This window comes from Pyxicephalus adspersus, chromosome 10 (assembly GCF_032062135.1).
Source record: "Pyxicephalus adspersus chromosome 10, UCB_Pads_2.0, whole genome shotgun sequence".
In the NCBI taxonomy this organism is placed as follows: Eukaryota; Metazoa; Chordata; class Amphibia; order Anura; family Pyxicephalidae; genus Pyxicephalus; species Pyxicephalus adspersus.
In genome coordinates, this window is record NC_092867.1 from 59,764,968 (window position 1) to 59,784,314 (window position 19,347).

A 19,347-nucleotide genomic window follows, 5' to 3' on the forward strand; every position below is an offset into this window, starting at 1 on the left:
GAGACTTTGCCAATTCCTATCCGTCTTTAATATTATATATATTAATTTTATTTGGGTCAATTAGATTCATCAAATGTCTAACTCTGTGGGGGGTTTAGGTGTCCCAGATTTTCTCCATATTATTAAGCAGCTCACCTCTGTCAATTAGCCTCCTGGACCACACTGCTCCCACATAACCGCTGGACGGGCAATTCTGGGGCTCCCCTATGTTGTAGAGTATCGTATAGTACTCTGTTAGCTTGTACTCAATTCACAAAATAAATTTGGCAATAAATATCTTTTGGCAACTGATAGATCTCCTTTGACGTCATTTCTACACACCCCCTAATGGCTGACAGCTTATATACGGGACAACCTAGAATTACCCGTTAAAGCGTATTATAGTTATTTACAATACGAAATTCTGCCAATTCATTAACTAGAGGGCAAGTTTTGAATCCTCTTACGTCCTTTGAAGCATCATGCCTAGGTGGGCCAGGTAGAAGAGGTCTGATTTCAGACATATATAGAATATTAGCAGGGTCTGACTCTGGCACTGTAATATCTCACTACTAAATGCATAAATGGGAATGGTCCCTATCGATAGAGATATGGCAAATAACCCGGGACCAAGCCTACAAAAAGCCCTATAGGGCTGATCCCACCAGTGGAGTCCCCATTAAGATAGACCATTAAGATGTTACTTTTCAGGAGTCCCACATGTCCATCTTTCTCGTGAGATGTTTCTAAATAATCAAAACAACCACTTCCTAATCTATCATTTAATTCAAAAACAAGGATACATTCCTTCTTCCATTTAGGAGTTCCGTCAATCCCTAGAATTCCCTTCTATCCTTTGCAGAGAGCTTTATCCTAATCTTATCTGTGGCTACAATTCATGCTCCATTCAGAATTGCCCATTTGTAGCCACCCTATAGAGAGCTAAATGTAGTGCGGGATACTTCCACCAACAGTCCCTATACACACTGACTGCATGAACCAACATTTGTGTATCATTCATGTTAAATTGTGTGCTTGTTCCTTTGTATTAACCTTTATTGTCAGGACTAGGACACCTCTGACTTCTTTTACTTCTCCTAATTGTTATCAATATTAAATCAATCAGTGTATCACACAGGAGTATAAAATACCATTTATTGTATTACAGGTTAGGTATTTGTTTGAACGGGTAACAGTATGTCCGTTATTTGTATTGTCTTCCTCTAATGGTATAGCAGTATGGCTCAATTGATTGAAACTATTAATGACTCTCTCTACTGGTCATAGTATGACTCCAATGATTTCCAATCTTCGTCCATAGTAAGGCAACCTTGCCTTACCTGAACATTATAAAGAGCTATTCCAAGCACGACCTATTCCAGGGTGCTAAAGTACTGGTTACCCCACCCTAAAAGGGGGCCACATATCTGGAGCTTTCAGACTCCCTGGTTAGCCCCACCACCATCTTGTGGAATCAGAATGTGAGGAAGAGGCTCTGACCCTGGAATATTGAGGGGACGTATGTGGTCTGGTATGAACAGTAGGAGGGGGTACAAGATGCATTCCCAAAGCCTAATGACCATTTTATTGTATATTAGTGTGGCAATCCTAAATTACATCAATTAGCAAAATCATCCTGGCTACAGTAAAGTCATTTATACCAAAAACTCCACATCAATCCCTTGGGCATCCCCCGGGCATCTCATGTAAAGAACTTGGCACTGTGTTTAGGCTGTGCTGACTTCAGACAGGCTTTGGGGCAATCTGGACAAAGCGAACCCGAGAAGATTTGTTCACCACTATGTGTGTTTTCTGGTGTCTATTAAGTCCTCGTTTCTCAGCAAAACCTTTCCCGCACTCTACACATGAATAAGGACGCTCACACGTGTGAATTCGCTGGTGTATAACAAGTTTTTCTTTTCGGAAATAACTTTTCCCACATTCTGAACACGAATAAGGACGCTCGCCTGTGTGGCTTCTCAGGTGTCTACGCAGCACTGTTTTCTCCGCAAAACTTTTACCACACTCAGTACATGAATAGGGACGTTCACCTGTGTGAATTCTCTGGTGTATAACAAGTGTCCCTTTCTCAGTGAAACATTTCCCGCACTCTAAACACGAAAATGGACGTTCACCAGTGTGAATTCTCTGGTGTTTTATAAGGTCTTCTTTCTGAATGAAACATTTTTCACACTCGGGACATGAATGAGGACGCTCGCTTGTGTGAGTTCTTTGATGTCTTTGAAGTGATCTCTGCACAGCAAAACATTTTCCACACTGTGAACATGAATAGGGAAGCTCGCCACTGTGAAGCCTCTGGTGTCTAACAAGGTTTCTCCTTTCAGAGAATGTTTTTCCGCACTCTGAGCATGACAATGACGTTTCTCCTTTGTGAACTCTTTTATAGTTTTTAGAAGATTCCTTGGTTTTAGCTGGATCTGATAATTTTTCTACACTGTGAGATATTAGAGGAGTACTTGGAGTAACAGTATGTGATTGGTGAGAAGATTGCCCAAGATTGGAGGGATCCATTGATGTCTCCAAATGGTAAGGTCTATGATGTGTGATGGGATTTACTCCTGGAGAAGATTGTGTGGTGTCATTGTCTCCTGACTTACAAACTTCAGGTGATAAAAAATCTATTTCCAAAATATTTCTGACATACAGTCCATCTGTTACAGAGAAACGGTCAATAAGTATTGAAAGTGTCAGAAAATGTCATGAAACTTGGTAAAACAATCAATCATTTCACAGATCTCTGAAATGGGACTGGGGACAACTGCAATTCCATAACATGAAACCAACAAGATAAAGATGAAATGGAGATCTACAGAAGTTCTCCTTCCCATTTGTTTGAGGAATGGAGATAAACCTTTCACATGGAGTACTGTATCTCTTTGTTTTTCAACTATTAAAAATGGAGATAAACCTTTCACATGGAGTACTGTATCTCTTTGTTTTTCAACTATTAAATGTTTATCACTTACTTGTATTGATATGTAGGGAAGATTCCTCCTGTTTAGTTTTCGTAATCATCTCCCCCTCTTCCATAGACTGCTGAGCTCCACTCACCAATGATTCTTCTTCTTCCTCCTTAACCTCAACTTTGATGTATTTTAGTTCTTCATCCTGGGAGATGATACAATTTAGTGTATGGTAAAATAACTGGCAATATAAGTTTACAATATATAGTCCAACCTCAGAGTTCTGTTCTTTTAGCTAGTGTCTCTCTAATACTTTCCTGGCAAAGTCCCCTTGGATTATCTGGAGTGCTCAAGTGGCACCACCATTTAAGGAGCAGCAATGCTTAGCTCCGATTTTAAACAATGCATCACTGGGGAATTGATATCCCCCTTTATTCTGCTCTAATTTTTTGACATTAGTGCTCCGGTGCTTTGCTGATCCTTAGCCTATCCTTGGATTTAATTTTACCTGTCCTCTTTGTACCTTTCCTGCTTCTGTGTCTTGTAGCTGCCATCTTCTAGCTGTAACTTTGTGTTCCTACTCAATTTGGGTGCTCTGGTGACGTTTTGTTGGCGTCCTAAGAATTTGCACCCTAGTCACTTGGGACTAACACTTTTTTTCTGGAGAAACAAATACCTAAAATGCACTTCCAACTACATCTGCACCCCAGTCTGATACTCAGTTTCATCTTACCTGTTCTTGGTGTGTATAGTTGTCACCTTCTAGGGAATAAAGAGGATTACACTCTTCCATAGACTGTCCATCTCCCCTCATTAGTTTTTCTTCTTCATCCTCAGCTTTGAGTTCTTTAAATTCTTCACCCTAAAATCCACAGATATAATAACATATTATTAAAAAGAAGCCGAACATTACATAGAACAATGCCATGTTATCTCTTACACACATTTTTTGATCGACATGCTCAGTCACACCTACCTGATGATGGTGAGGGATCTCCTGATCTTCCTGTGTGGAATCCCGGGAATACAGAGGACGGGGACATCTCTCTGGTGGGTTCTCATTACTGGATCCATCTGTAGGAAACACACACACTGACTGAATGCATTGTCTCTATGTGTTTATCAGATGATGGGGGATCTATCCTCCGTACTGCTCTCTCCTTTACAGTAAAGTCTCTCTTTTGTGATCTGAGAGATAGCTGACTTTTAGCATCCCTGTAGAGGTCATATTATCTGATGATAAGAAAAGCTACATATTCTCAGTTACCAATACATAAATTTTACCAAATTTGTATTTATCATGTATTATATACCAGTAGTGATATCTATAGAAGGCTCCTCCTGCTTAATTGCCACCATCATTCCAACTTCCTCTATAGGCTGCCGATACTCAATCACAGACATTTCTTCTTCCTCTTCTTTAATCTCAACTTTCACATACATCTGTTCTTCATGCTGAACCAACAGAAAGATAATAAGTAACAGCTTTAGAATGTGAATATGAAAAGTAGTAGTATAAGGAGTAGGAGAAGAGTAGAATCTTGTATTGAACAGGTCCATACCTGATCACATTGAGAGATGCCATTATCTTCCTGTGTGGAATCCCGGGAATACAGAGGACGGGGACATCTCTCTGGTGGGTTATTGAGAGATGCCATTATCTTCCTGTGTGGAATCCCGGGAATACAGAGGACGGGGACATCTCTCTGGTGGGTTCCGACACCTTATAGGAACCTGACACACACAACCGTAAAGTCATCATCCAGACACATTCCATAATAATCTCCCAGAATTCCCGGCACCGCTCACCTCTTGCACAATGGTTGATGTCCTGTGAAGATACCTGATGGATGTTAATAACTCACCGGATGTTTTCCTAATTACTTTAATCAATGTAAAATACTATCCTATTACCTCCTCTGCTGCCAGTTCCATCAATGTCTCCTCTTGACTTCCTCCCAGCTCACCTCCCATCTAAAATATCCTATTTATAAGTGACATCACTTCCTGTTTGTACATTACATCACTTCCTATCTTTTTGGTCCCCTGACAAAAAGTGATATCACCACCTTGGGGAGACTTTAGGATCTGCAACTTACTTTGTTTTTTCATACTTTGCCTGCTGTCGCACAATGCATTCACTTTTATATTGTTATATATCATATAGTTTTATATATAACTCAATCAGTCATTTTAGGGTCCTTTACTCTTAGGTGCTTTACTCATATTGAATACAAAAAAAGTTAAAAACAACTTGTATCATTTATTGTAGTACCTTACTTAAATACAAACATATTTGGAACTCTAATATACTCATATTACTAGTTACAATATTTGCATTAATATTAATTCACATTTCAATCTTTTGTCCTTGACGCATTTTACCCATAGGCTTCTTCAGAAGGACAAGATATATAATCTGTGGGTACTTTCTTTAAAGTAGGAGAGTAGACAAAACAACAAAAAAACGAAACTTAGTTTTTAGAATAATTTCAAGCCCTTTATATACATGGTTTACCCAACCCCTAGAAACATGCCCTGCACTTAGTTTCTTTCCAAAATCAAAGGTCTTAGGTTCAAATCTCAGCCAGGACACTATCTGCATGGAGTTTGCAGGTTCTCCCCTTGTCTGCGTGGGTTTCCTCCGGGTACTCTGGTTTCCTCCCACATCCCAAAAACATGTAGTGAGGTTAATTGGCTTTTACCCCAAAAACTGACCTTAGACTACATTAACGACATATGACTATAGATTAGATTATAGATTAGATTATGACTATAGATTATGACTATAACATTAGATTGTGAGCTCCTTTGAGGGACAGTTAGTGACACAACTATGGACTTTGTACAGCTCTGCGTAATATGATGGCGCTATAAAAAAAACTGTGTTATAATAAAATTCATAGCTGCCAGTAAAAAACAATGGCCCAATTAAATTGGAAATTTGCCATGAATTGCCATAAATATATCATACTTCAGCTCAATTTCTATCCCACATGATGCTTATTTTTATCTATAATTTATTACAGTAAAAAACCAAACAATAACAGATAATAAATATAATTTGATAGTGTATTTTGAAAAAAACCATGAGAATTACCTTTGAGAAATACAGCAAGTATATATTTAAAGGACAAGTTATTTTTTTTTTTCCGTAAGAATTACCTCTCTCACTTTACTTACTCCTTGTTCCACCTGGCCCCATTCATCAGTGAGCTTTATTTGTTCAGTAGTGTCTGGGTCCGTACCGAATTTTACGATTTGGGGTACCTGGACCTGAACCCGAACTTTGCCGGAAAAGTTCGGGTTCAAGTTCGGTGTTCGGGCATTTAATAAAGCTTGTTGAAAGGCTGCAGGGACTTGCCCTCATTCATCACCTGTAGTGCCCTGTATTCTATAGAGTTACTCTATCTAAGAATACAGGGCACTACAGGTGATGAACAGGGACAAGTCCCCATTCATCACTTATAGTGCCCTGAAATCCCAAGAGGACAGGAGGATTCCCGTTACTTAAAAAAAAAACAAAAAAATCAATAAATTACTATAAAATTATTTATTTTTTTTCATAAACAGTTTTTACAATTTTTTTGCCCAAATTTTTACAGTCGAATCCTGTGATTTTCGGGTCGGGTTCCCTATTCACATTTGTTTGCAGGGCAATTGTCCTGCTCTTACCCTCATTTTGCTTCCTGTTTCACCCCTCTAGCTGTTACTATGACTATTTTACACGCATTTTAGTGCCCCAAAGTTCCGAACCCAAACTTTGAGCCGAAGTTCGGCCGAACCCGAACTTCCAGGTGTTCGCTCATCCCTACTGTTAAGGTCATCATATTGAAGATCAGACTTGGCCCACAGTTTCAGTGGGATCAGTGGGAGTATGGCTTAGAAAGTTTATTAACTATCAAGTTATCTAAAGTGGACTCCAAACTTTATGTCATTTCCAGTGTTAGGAGTGCAGGAAAAGGTTCAGTGACACTGGAAACCTTGGTAAACACAAGAAAACTTTTCACTGGTTAAGATGCAAGAAAAAACATGCTGGGAGATCTTCTTACAGTTCCTCTTTTCTCACTATTTTCTAAATTTTTGCACCCTCCATGTCCACACCGTCATTTTCCTGAGCTGTCTAGGAAGTTAAAAACTTAAATTTAAAAAATAAAATGCTTAAGACCAATTTTTAAGATCTTAAAGCGTACCTATACTCAGAATTATCACTTTACATAGGAGTAGAGAACCCCTTTATGTAGGGTAAAAAAAGCGCAGCACTGCCCCCTAATTCTCGGCTTCCTAGGGAGTCCAGGATGAATGGGAGCGCAAAGCCTCATGGGATACCTACGTTAGGCGCTCCATCTATGCATGCTCGAGCATCTCAGGCATGCGCAGAAGGAGCCCGAAGAAAAATTTGCCGATCTCACGGATGCGCAGACCCAGGCGCAAGATCAGGTGACGTAGGATAAAGCGCCGGCTTCGGCACGACTAGATGCCAGACACCCCCAGAGTGATCGGCCTGCCTGCGGGATTGAAGGTAAGTGTGTTTTTGTTTTGTTTCTTTCGTTTTTGAGTATAGTTCCTCTTTAGGACCTCAGACTGCTCTGAACAAACCCAGGAAACCAGACAAGCAACACAAATCATCAATCACAGGAATTAAATAACAATATTGGCTGTAGTTGTTACATTCTCCACAAGGTGGAGCTCTCGCTTATTGCGAGTGGAAGGAACAGGCAGGAAGTGATGTCGGGCACAGACAGGAAGTGATGTCAGGCACAGACAGAAAGTGATGTCAGGCACAGACAGGAAGTGGTGTCGGGTCCTAGAAGGATCTTCCGGTTAAGAGGTTTTCTAGTGTTACCAAGAGAAGAGAGATTGTTAGAACTGGTAATAAAATATCATTTTAAATTTACACCCAGTAACCCCTTACACCCCAATCCCTATCATATTTATCATTGTCTTCTGTATGTTTTAATTTTCTCTTTACAAAATTAACTTGTAATTTATCATTAAAGTTGCAGACAAGAAGTTGGAGGATGATTATGGCCTTTGGGTCACATTTTTACACTCTTTCGTACAATATTACAGATTTTTTTGTGTTTTCATTGCTGTCGCATATTGGATCGTATAGATGGAGCAAATATTTTCTTTGGGTGTAACCACCATTCCCCTCCCCCATGTTTATGATAGCAAGGACTTATGTTCTCTAAACAAGTTTATTGTATGCCATTAAAACCAATCATGGAGCTTCTAAATGGAGGCCATGATGAATATTTCTTCTTGACCTTCCCCCAAGCTGTATCTCCCAAGCAATGATGCACACGGATGGTTCCTTGGTGTTGACAGCCTGTCATTCACCAATCAGCGGCTAACGCCATCTCATTCAAAATGAATGAGCTTTTAGACATTGGAGGAGCTGTGAAGGGTAATGTCCCCAACCTTCTAACCCTTCTCCCATAAATCTAAAACCTTTGGTTAAAAATGTGCTTAGATAGGTATTTTTGGTTTGGGATGGGTCAGGCATGTATCTAGATTGTGATTCTATCTATGTGTGTGTCAGGTTCCTATAAGGTGACAGGATGTCACAGGCAATTTCTCCATGGAGTATTTAGAAGAACACAAGGATCTCTACAAGGACGGCATGATGGAGGACCACCAGACCCTCACATCACCGGGTAAGAGGAGACTTTATTGAGATACTGTACACCATATGAAAGGTCCATCTCCATTCCTCAATATAACGTCATGTCCCCAACAAATGAGGAGGAGATCCTGTACACCAGGGGTCATCAAACATTTTTGGCCACTAGGCCATATCAGGGGTGGGCAGGAGCACAATAGACCGGACTCTCTCTCGAGTCCCGCCCCAATGGCTCTGCCCCCTGAAGGGAAATCCCTCTCCTCTACAATGCATATAGAAGAGAGGGAATGTTCCCTATTTACCCCGGCCGGCATTAACTGTTCTGTCGCCGGGGTATATAGGGAACATTCCTTCTCCTCCGTTGCATTGCGGAGCAGAGGGTCAAAAGCTGCTAGTTGCCGGCATTAGGCCGGATCGGCCAGGGGGTATTAGGTCGGAACAAACTCCTGGCTAGGCCGTATTTGGCCTAAAGGCCGGAGTTTGACGACCTCTGATGTACAATATATGAAAGGTCCATCTTCATTCCTCAATATAACGTCATGTCCCCAACAAATGAGGAGGAGATACTGTACACCATATGAAAGGTCCATCTCTTTTCCTGAATTTAATGTCATGTCCCCAACAAATGAGGAGGAGGTACTGTACACCATATGAAAGGTCCATCTCCATTCCTCAATATAACGTCATGTCCCCTTCAAATGTGGAGGAGATACTGTACACCATATGAAAGGTCCATCTCCATTCCTCAATATAACGGGTCTCCTGTATCTGGTTTGTATTCATATTTTGGTGTTCTGGTTGCTCCCAATTCCATGTCAAGGAGTGTTGGGTGTCAGACAACATCTGTGACTCCTGAATACAAGACATGAAGAATACTGATAACATTGATGTATTCATTTTCTCCACAGATGGACATTATGTCTGGAATATCTCTGGGGGACATCTTATTATAGCTTCAGAAAGTATTACCAGCACACAATCTTCTCCAGGAGTAAATCCTATTCCTAATACAGATCACAGACCTCACAACTTGTAGACATCAATGGATTCCACTGTGGAATGTTCCAACCAATCACATGCAGTTACTCCAGATCTCCATCTAAGATCTCACACTGCAGAGAGACCAACAGGTCCATCTCAGCCCAAGGAATCTTCTATAAACCATGACGGAGATCACACAGGGGAACTTTCATTTCCATGCTCAGTGTGCTGGAAGGCTTTCACAAAAAACAAAAACCTCCTTAGACACCTGAGAATTCACAAAACTGAGCGACCTTTCTCATGTTCAGAGTGTGGAACAAGTTTTGGAGAGAAAGGAAACCTTCTATTACATCAAAGAAGTCACACGGGTGAACGTCCCTATTCATGTTCGGAGTGTGGAAAAAGTTTCATGCAGAAAGGCAGCCTTCTTAAACACCAGAGCTGTCACACAGGAGAGCGTCCATATTCTTGTTCAGTGTGTCATAAATCTTTTACTGCAAAGAAGAACCTTCTTTCACACCAGAGAATACACACAGGTGAGGGTCTTTTCTCATGTTCAGAGTGTGAGAAAACTTTTGTTAGAAAAGAAAAACTTGTTATACACCAGAGAATTCACACTGGTGAACGTCCCTATGTATGCTCAGAGTGTGGGAAAAGTTTCATAGAGAAAAGAACACTTGATAGACACCACAAAAGTCACACGGGTGAACGTCCATATTCATGTCCTGAGTGTGGAAAAAGTTTCATTCAGAAGGAAAACCTTTTAAAACACCAGAGAATTCACACAGGAGAGCGCCCTTATTCATGCTCAGAATGTGGGAAAAGTTTTACTGAGAAGAGAACGCTTGTTATACACCAGAGGATTCACACAGGTGAACGTCCTTTTTCCTGTGCAGAATGTGGAAGGAGTTTTTCTGAGAGAAGAATACTTCTCATACATCAAAGAAGTCACACAGGGGAGCGTCCTTATCCCTGTTTGGAGTGCGGGAAAGCTTTTACTGAAAAAACAAACCTCCTTATGCATCAAAAGATTCACACAGGTGTCCGTCCATATTCCTGCCCAGAGTGTGGGAAAAGCTTCACAGAAAAAAGGACACTGCGCAAACATGAAAGGAGTCACACATCTGAGCGTCCTTTTTCGTGTTTAGAATGTGGGAAATGTTTCATTCAGAGAGAAAACCTATATAAACATCAGAGGATTCACACAAGTGATCGTCCTTATTCCTGTGCACAATGTGGGAAAGGTTTCATTCAGAAAGGAAATCTGGTTTCACATCAGAGAACTCACACAGGTGAGCGGCCTTTTGCATGTTCAGACTGTGGGAAATCCTTCAGTCACAAAGTAAGCCTTCTTAGACACCAACGAATTCACACGGGTGATCGTCCATTTTCATGCGCTGAGTGTGGGAAATGTTTTGGCGACAATGGAAACCTTCTTAAACACCAGAGAATTCACACAGGAGAGCGTCCTTATTCTTGTTCTGAGTGCGGGAAAGGTTTTATTTACAGGAAAAAACTTTTAAGACATCAGAGAATCCACACACGCTAACACCAGACTGACACTGGAAGGACTCACTAGATCAGGGAAATGATGTGACCCCCACTCATAGGTATACTAAGTGAACATTCCTGGATCCTGGTTAGTAGACAAATGAGCACAACTATTGAGGAACTACCGGGGAACTATAAAGCGGAGAGAAAACATGGTGGCCATCATTCTAGCATTATAGGTTCATAACACCTATGACCCAACAAACCCATACTGAATAACTACTGAGGGACAACTGAAGAACTGGAGAAGAACTACAAAGCAACTATTATGGACTCATAGAACAACTATTGAGGAACTACCGGGGAACTATAAAACATACGATGTAGCATGAGTAGGTGCATACCAACTTTCTATGACCAAGCAAACTAATAATGATGAATTACCATGTAACTACTGGGGAACTATAAAGCTGATAGAAAACATGGTGGCCATCATTCTAGCATTATAGGTTCCTAACACGTTCTGTGACCCAACAAACCCATACTGAATACCTACTGAGGGACAAGTGAAGAACTGGAGAGGAACTACAAAGCAATTATTAAGGAATCACAAATTATTTTAGGAAATCCATTCCAGGTTTTCTTGGTCAGCCAGCTTCAGTGAAGAAAGTGTATTGTCTCCAGCCTTGGAGAGCTTTATTAAATCAGGGCCATCTAGTAGGGTGATGAAAAAACCCTGGCCAAAACTGCTGATTTTAAAATGTAATGGATGAGTACCCCCGAGGTAAAATATAGTCAAGTGAAAAGTAAGTTTTTCAACAGGCCAACTTTAGATCTTTATTCCAACATCCATGAGTCTACAAACAAAGGTGATTTACTTGTATTAAAAATCACAAAAAATGCCCCACTTTAATGTTTCATATTTAACACAAATCTCTCCAGATTGGATGATGGAGAGTGGGATGGATAAATACATTCAGACGCTATTATTGCCCTCTTTAGGATAATCATCATTATCAGTCCGTGACATCATCTTGGTAAAATTTGTTACCACCCCCATGCAAAATTCCCGTGATGTTTGAGGGCTACATTTTGGCTTGTTGATGTTATTCAGATCATTGTATTTGAAGGTCAGTTTTTGAATAAACTCTAACCTTTGGATAGATGGACTTACCTTTTCATTAGGTTACCTTTGATGTCAAGCTGTCCAGACCTTTAAGCAGCAAAGTAACACAAATCATATTTTCACCACTATGTTTCACAGTTGTGCAGGGTTAATCTGAAATGCTGTAAACTTCATCTAAATAAATTTCTTTGATTTGTCAGTAGGGAGTGAAAGTGTACAGGGAGCAAGAACAAAATCCCCCTACCCCCATCACAGGAACTAACACCACCTGTCCAGTTTAATTTAGGATTCAACCCCAGGCTGTAGGTGGGGTGGTTCAAAATAAACATGGTTGGGTGGAAAGTCTGTACTAGTAACTATTTGTAGTCCACAGCTTGTTCCAGAGGTTTTTACCTACTGTATAGGTTCCATGGCAAACTGATATCCTGTCAAATGCGAAGAATGTGCATACACTTTGATTATATGTTGGGTAATTTGTTCTGTACAGTATTAGGAAATAGTAGGTGGTCAACAGCAGTAAACTGTTTCTCGATAGGAAAGAGTGGTGTGTCCCTTGAAGGGTTCTACATAGGAGAGCTGAATATGAAATGAAACATGGAATTGAGGTGGAATGCTGAATTCAAACTTGAGTTCACACTCGAATGATGGTTATGGTGTTATCTCTTATCCGATGGAGCCTCAGTTGGGTTGGCAAGTCTGCTAGTGTAGAGTCAAGCTGTCTGGTTTGGTCTACATATAGGTCCAAATATATATATATATTTAACTGTCATGGTCAAAATACCAATCAAAAAGTTGGCAGCCAACATATTTCCATGTTGGGGATGAGAGGGTCTCGGGTGTATATTTTATTTAAAAAAGCTGCTGATTGGTGAATCTGATCTGGTAACGTTTGTAAATTTTGCTGCTGGTTTCTTCATCTTGGAGACTCCAGTGTTGAGATCTGCCTTCGTAAGGTTCCCGGCTCGGTTCTTGTCCATAGGAGGATGTCCACATTCTTTTTTGATTCTCTATAAAATTATATAGATAGCCAGTAGAGAAAGTAGGAGCCCCCCCTAATGGGAGTGGCAGGAAAGCAGAGAACCTATCACTGAAGGCCTGTAATCCCTACTTACCATTTTTGTACAGTTGACATTCAAAAATCCAGCAACCTCCGGACCTGAGGAGTGCCGGATTTTCGAACATTCCATACTTACCTCCACACACAGGCCAGCCTTCCTCTCGCAGCACCGCGGATATCTGGCACAGTTCCAGGTAGCAGGCAGCAGGGACGTCTCAACATGTATTTAGCGTAGCAAGCAAGACCTAACAGCTGTTTCTGCAGAACAGCGCCATCAAAACATAAGTGGCCAAACACTGTATTACAGTCTGTATTGAAAATGCGCTCCGGAAAACTGAAGGAAATGGATTATCGATGGCCTGATTTTCGATTGTCAACTGTAGATGGAAATTTTTGACAGTGGTTACTAACTAAAGAGATGATAATAGACCCACCAACGGTTTCACTCCACCGTCTTCTCCAAGTCATGTTGGTGCTGGAATTTTATACACCATTTTACCTATACTTGGTAGACTATACTCACCACTGTGAATTTGAGGCACCTTTTGTGATAGCACTTGGTGAATATCACATCTATGGTTATAGATTCTTTAGTATCCTGTGACCAACATGTAATCAGAGTATTTTTGGCCAGAAAGACTACTGAGGACATCTTGTGAATTAGAAGGAAAACTCTGGATTGAAGATCAAATGTAGTTCTAGAGTTGGTATTTAAAAGTTCACTATTAGTATGGGGTGAAAGGTAAGTACTTTGTCAGCAGGGGCATTAAAAAAGACAGAAGGTAAGTACTTTGTCAGCTAGGGGCATTATTAAAAAAGATGTTCACTAAAACAAAGTATGTTCTATTGGTCTAGGTATGTAAAAGCCAGGGGAACTTTATTAAATAGGGATATGCTCAATTACAATGTTTTTCTAAACATTCACAGTCCTGCTGCCACTGGGGAAATGCCATGGACTATGGTTTCATCCAGGCAATACCACTCGCAAATTAGAAAATACAATTAAAGATGTGTTTATTTGAAAATACAATAAAAAAATACAATTAAATACAATTAAAGATGTGTTTATGTTCATTAATGATTTATTGACATTACAACAGGAAATCCAAGACAATATGACAGCATCCTGATGTGTTTTGTACAAAGTGTACATAGTAATCAGACTTCAAACCGATCTCAGATGGAGGACCAGATATCAGATGTTCTCCAACAGCAAAAGTACATTGTATACAAGGGTTCTACCTTGCAACACTTTGTGCAGGTGACCCCCTCACTGTGGACCATCTTTTATTAACCTATGAACCTTTCAGACTGAAAGCCTGGTCTGCATTGGGTAATAGAAGTCACCAAATTCTGACTAAGAAGTGATATTCAAATTCACACTTCCTCCCATGATTCCCAAAATCCAAGGATCCATCTATAAACTCAGTGGAACCACTTTTCTTCCTTATCCGCAGCTTAAACTTCTTTTTCCTCCAAAACCAAAGAATGCCCTCTCAAAGTGAATAATTGGGAAGAGAATTCTCTATATGGACCATTTATATATTTATACAGGGTGATCATATCCCCCCTTATACGTCTCTTCTCAAGGGAGAATAGATTCAGTTCAGCTAATCTCCCCTCATAGCAGAGCTCCTCCATTCCTTTTATTAGTTTAGTTGTCCTTCTCTGCACTCTCTCCAATCCCACAATGTCCTTTTTGTGAACTGCTGACCAAAACTGGACTGCATATTCCAGATGTGGTCTGACCAATGCTTTGTACAGGGGCAGGATTATGTCTCCATCTCTGCAGTCTATTCCTCTTTTAATACAAGAAAGTACTTTACTAGCTTTAGATATTGCAGCTTGGCATTGCATGCTCATATTAGGTCTATGATCTACCAGAACCCCCAGATCCTCTTTTCTGACTCCCCCAAATGTATTCCCCCTAGACAGTATGAAGCATGCATGTTGTTACCCCCAAGTGCATAATTTTACATTTATCTATATTAAATGTCATTTGTCACTTGGCTGTCCAATCAAACAGTACATCCAGGTCTGCTTGTAGATTATAGACATCCTGTGTGGATGTAATTCCATTACATAGTTAGGTGTCATCTGCAAACACAGAAATCCCAAACTCTATATCATTTATAAAGGTAACCAGTAAAGGTCCCAACACTCAACCCTGGGGTACACTAATAACCTTAGACAATTCAGAGTATGAATCATGCGGTCTTTAGGCCAGTTCTCTATCCATTTACATATTGGCTTTTCTAAGCCTATTAACCCTAACTTACATATTAACGGTCTGTGGGGTACAGTCTCAAATGCTTTAGCAAAGTCCAAGTACCCTATATCAACTGCTACTCCACTGTCAACCTGTTTACTTACTTCCTCATAAAAAGAGAGTAAATTTGTTTGACAACTTCTGTCTTTCTTGAAGCCACGCTTACTATCACTTATAATATTATTTTCTAGCAGAAAGTCCTCTATGTCGTTCTTTATCAAACTCTCTAGGACCTTTCCAAATTTGGGTGTTAAACTTATTGGTCTGCAGGTACTTTGTAATGACTTAGCTCCCTTTTTGAAGATGGGAACCACACTGGCACACAATGCCAGTGATTAAGTGTCTCTAAAAATTAGAAACAATGGCTTTAAAATAACCGAGCTCAGCTCTTTGAGGACACGTGGATGTACAGTTAGGTCCATAAATATTTGGACCTAACTGTACAAAATCTAATTTTGGTTCTGTACATTACCACAATTGATTTTAAATGAAACAACTCAGATGCAGTTAAACTGCAGACTTTCAGCTTTAATTCAGTGGGTTGAACAAAAAGATTGCATAAAAATGTGAGGAACTAAAGCCGTGGGGTTCTGGCATTATGACGTTACTATGGGGGAGGTTTCTTCCCCTGTGAGTGACACCCAGCAAACTGCACATGCGTAGTCTGAGCTGGTAATTTTATTGATCCGCTGGACTCTTTTCATTTCTGGACTCTGCCTTTACGAAAGAGAGTATAACAAGGAATATTGACAGCCCAGGCATGTGAAGTACAAAGCCAGGACCCAGCAATACAAACTAAGTCATAATGCTTTTCATTTATTAAGGCTTCCAACTCCCCTATTTTGGCTCTTTAAACCATTGATTTACCAGCAGTTATTTCAGTACAATGAGTACGGCATAATCCGCCATATTCCATTCAGTAATGTGATGATCAAAAATCAAACCTTCTGCTTCTGAGAAGTAATCTTTTTGCTACACTCAAGCTGACAATGTACATAGTTCCTTGAACTGTGGTTCTTAAAAGCCTTCTCGTGAGTTCCTTAATAGTTCCTAAGTCCTGTAGTTCATCGAAAGTTCCTCAGGGGTTCCTCCATAGCTCCTTAGTACTGAAGTTCTTCAAGAATTCTTCAGTAGTTCCACAATAGTTTTGACCTATTTGTGTACTGGACTGTATCATCAGGTTTTTAATCTTGTTTCGCCCCCGTACAGTTCCTCCATGCTTGTCATATTCCCCTATGGCAAAGTCAACAAGTGTTGGGCACTAGCCGCCATCATATTTTCTCTGTCCATAGGAAGATGACGTTGCCTAGAAGTGATGCTGTGTTTCCTGGTGTCTGGCGAGGTTTTCTCATAGAAATGTATCCTTCAGTCTGGTGTTAATGCTTTTGCGTTCTCTGGTGTTTAACAAGTGTTCCTTTTTCAGTGAAACTTTTCCCACATTCTGGACATGAATAAGGATGCTCACCAGTGTGAACTCTATGGTGTTTTACAAGGTCGCCTTTAAAAGTGAAACGTTTACCACACTCTGAACATAAAAAAGGGCGGTCACCCGTGTGAATTTTTTGATGTTGTACAAGTTTTGTCTTGAAAACAAAACTTTTGCCGCACTCTAAACATACATAGGGACGTTCACCCGTATGAATTTTCTGGTGATAACGAAGGCTAGCTTTGAAAGCGAAACATTTACCACACTCTGAACATAAAAATGAACTTTCACCATTGTGATCTCTCTGGTGTCTGACAAGAGATGCTTTTTGACTGAAAGTTTCCCCGCACACAGAACATGCAAAAGGACACTCACCTGTGTGATTTCTCTGGTGTGCAATGAGGCTTTCTTTATGAAGGAAACTTTTCCCACATTCAGTGCATGAGAAAGCATACTCAGCTTTGTGAATTTTCTGGTGTTTAAGAAGTAAACATTTTTCATTGAAACCTTTCCCGCACTCTGGACATGAATATAGGTACACTCCTGTATGAACACTCTGATGTATCACTAGTTTTGTTTTCACAGTGAAACCTTTCCCACATTCAAGACACGTATATGGGCGCTCACCAGTGTGAATTCTCTGATGTCTAAGGAGTGATGATTTTACAGGAAAACTTTTCCCACATTCCGAGCAAGGATAAGGACGCTCACCAGTGTGAACCTTTTGGTGTTTAACGAGTCCTCTTTTCTCAAGAAAACTTTTTCCACAATCTGAACAGGAATAGGGACGTTCTCCGGTGTGTTTTTTCTGATGAAGAGAAAGTTTTCCTTTCTCCGTGAAAGACTTTCCACATTCTGAACATGAATAAGGACGTTCACCAGTGTGTATTCTCCTGTGTGCAACAAGATCAGTTTGACGAAAGAAACATTTTCCGCACTCTGTACATGGATAAGGACGCTCACCAGTATGAGTTCTCTGGTGTCTCTGAAGTCCAGCTTTGGTAACAAAGCATTTCCCACACTCGGAGCATAAATAAGGATGCTCTCCCAAGTGAATTCTCTTAGGTTGTGATGCAACTTCCCCAATCACATGTTGTAAAATCTCTTCCCCTATCTCATGTTGTAATGTAACTTCCCTCCTCTCGTGTTGTGATGTCACTTCCCCAACCTCATATTGTGATGTCACTTCCCCAACCTCATGTGGTGTCATTCTCCCACAATCAGGTTGCTCGCTGATGTGATTTCCCTGATATCTTTGAAGTCCACGATTAAGAATGTCTTTGTTTTTAGTAAAAGACAATGAACTCTCTCCGGAGTGATCCCCTTCATGACTCTCCACAAAGTTGGAACTAAAATGGAGATCTGAACTCAAAGTACGTGAATGGTCAGAAGTTTCTCCAGCAATAGGAGTGTCCAATGATATTGACCATGAGTATACACTGGTTTTCGAAGAACATTGTTTAGTGTCACAATCTTCTGGATAATCTGGAAATATATGTCTCTCTGAGATATCCTGCACGTTGCATCCATCTGTGGGAGACAAAAGTCTTCATAAGTCACATATGTTGCTTGACACTCAGTGATGTTATATTGAGGGATAGAGGTGGACCTTTCATCCTCTTACCCGGTGATGTGAGGGTCTGGTGGTCCTCCATCATGAAGGCCTTGCAGAGATAAAATAAAATCCTTTTAATCCTTCTGCTTCCAGTTCCAGCAATGAGTCCTCTCCACTTCCTCCCAGCTCACCTCTTTCTCAGAACGTTTTTTTTCTACATGACATCACTTCCTGTCTGTACCTTACCTCACTTCCTACTTTTTTGTCCCCTGATAAAAAGTCATATCACCACCTTGTGGACATTCTAGGATCTGCAGCTTACTTTGTTTTTTCATACTTAGCCAGCTATCGCTTTGTGCATTTATTAGATTTGTTTTATATATCATTTATTGCAGTTTTATATATCATTTATTGCAGTTAAAAACCCAAACATATTGTTTGATAGTCTAATACATATAATAACTGCAAATCATCTTTCAGAAATCATTTACTTAAGGGAAAAGGTATTTTAGTACTTTTTTTCATTATTTCACTTTGCTTACATCCTGTTCCACCTTGCCCCATATAGCCGTCCCATTAAAGACATCCTTGACTGTAAAACAGGGATTTGGTATTTAAAAAATAGGTTCACAATTAGTAAACTTGCATAGTAAACATTAGGACCAAGGCCCCAGAAAAAGAGGTGACGGGGATGCAGATATTGGAAAGGCTTGCAGGGTTGGGCAGGGCGGCACAGTTACCATTTCTGGAAACTGGTGGAAGGTACAGTTTGGTCGATAAATATTTGGACAGAGACAACTTTTTTCTAATTTTGGTTCTGTATATTACCACAATTATTTTAAATGAAACAACTCAGATGCAGTTGAACTGCAGACTTTCAGCTGGCTTTATGCCAATACATTGCTACCATGCC

The 19,347-nt window shown here is 40.2% G+C and overlaps 4 protein-coding genes across 5 annotated transcripts in view; 1 reads left to right on the forward strand and 3 right to left on the reverse strand.

Moving 5' to 3' along the window:
• Positions 1 to 18,582, reverse strand: part of LOC140338958 (uncharacterized) — a 26,951-nt gene extending 8,369 nt beyond the window's left edge. Inside the window, exon 1 of one of the 2 annotated variants that reach the window (XM_072423344.1) lies at positions 18,504 to 18,582. In XM_072423344.1, coding sequence (XP_072279445.1) covers positions 18,504 to 18,537 — 34 coding nt within the window. In that variant the 5' untranslated portion in view covers positions 18,538 to 18,582. Of the gene's footprint in view, positions 1 to 4,712; positions 4,877 to 18,503 lie in introns of those variants that run through there. The other variant, XM_072423343.1, reaches the window with a different exon arrangement.
• The window catches only part of LOC140339137 (uncharacterized), a gene marked incomplete in the record, with an annotated part of 145,177 nt that overhangs the window by 38,374 nt on the left and 87,456 nt on the right, over positions 1 to 19,347 (reverse strand). Inside the window, 5 exon segments of the mRNA XM_072423720.1 lie at positions 2,984 to 3,108; positions 3,637 to 3,765; positions 3,880 to 3,977; positions 4,217 to 4,358; positions 4,466 to 4,523. Coding sequence (XP_072279821.1) covers positions 2,984 to 3,108; positions 3,637 to 3,765; positions 3,880 to 3,977; positions 4,217 to 4,358; positions 4,466 to 4,523 — 552 coding nt within the window.
• On the forward strand, positions 9,362 to 11,164 carry LOC140339034 (uncharacterized). The gene has a single exon (XM_072423544.1). The coding sequence runs from the start codon at positions 9,572 to 9,574 to the stop codon at positions 11,057 to 11,059; it is 1,488 nt and encodes a 495-aa protein (XP_072279645.1). The 5' UTR covers positions 9,362 to 9,571; the 3' UTR covers positions 11,060 to 11,164.
• On the reverse strand, positions 16,042 to 18,431 carry LOC140339081 (uncharacterized). Its single transcript, XM_072423630.1, has one exon. The coding sequence runs from the start codon at positions 18,087 to 18,089 to the stop codon at positions 16,830 to 16,832; it is 1,260 nt and encodes a 419-aa protein (XP_072279731.1). The 5' UTR covers positions 18,090 to 18,431; the 3' UTR covers positions 16,042 to 16,829.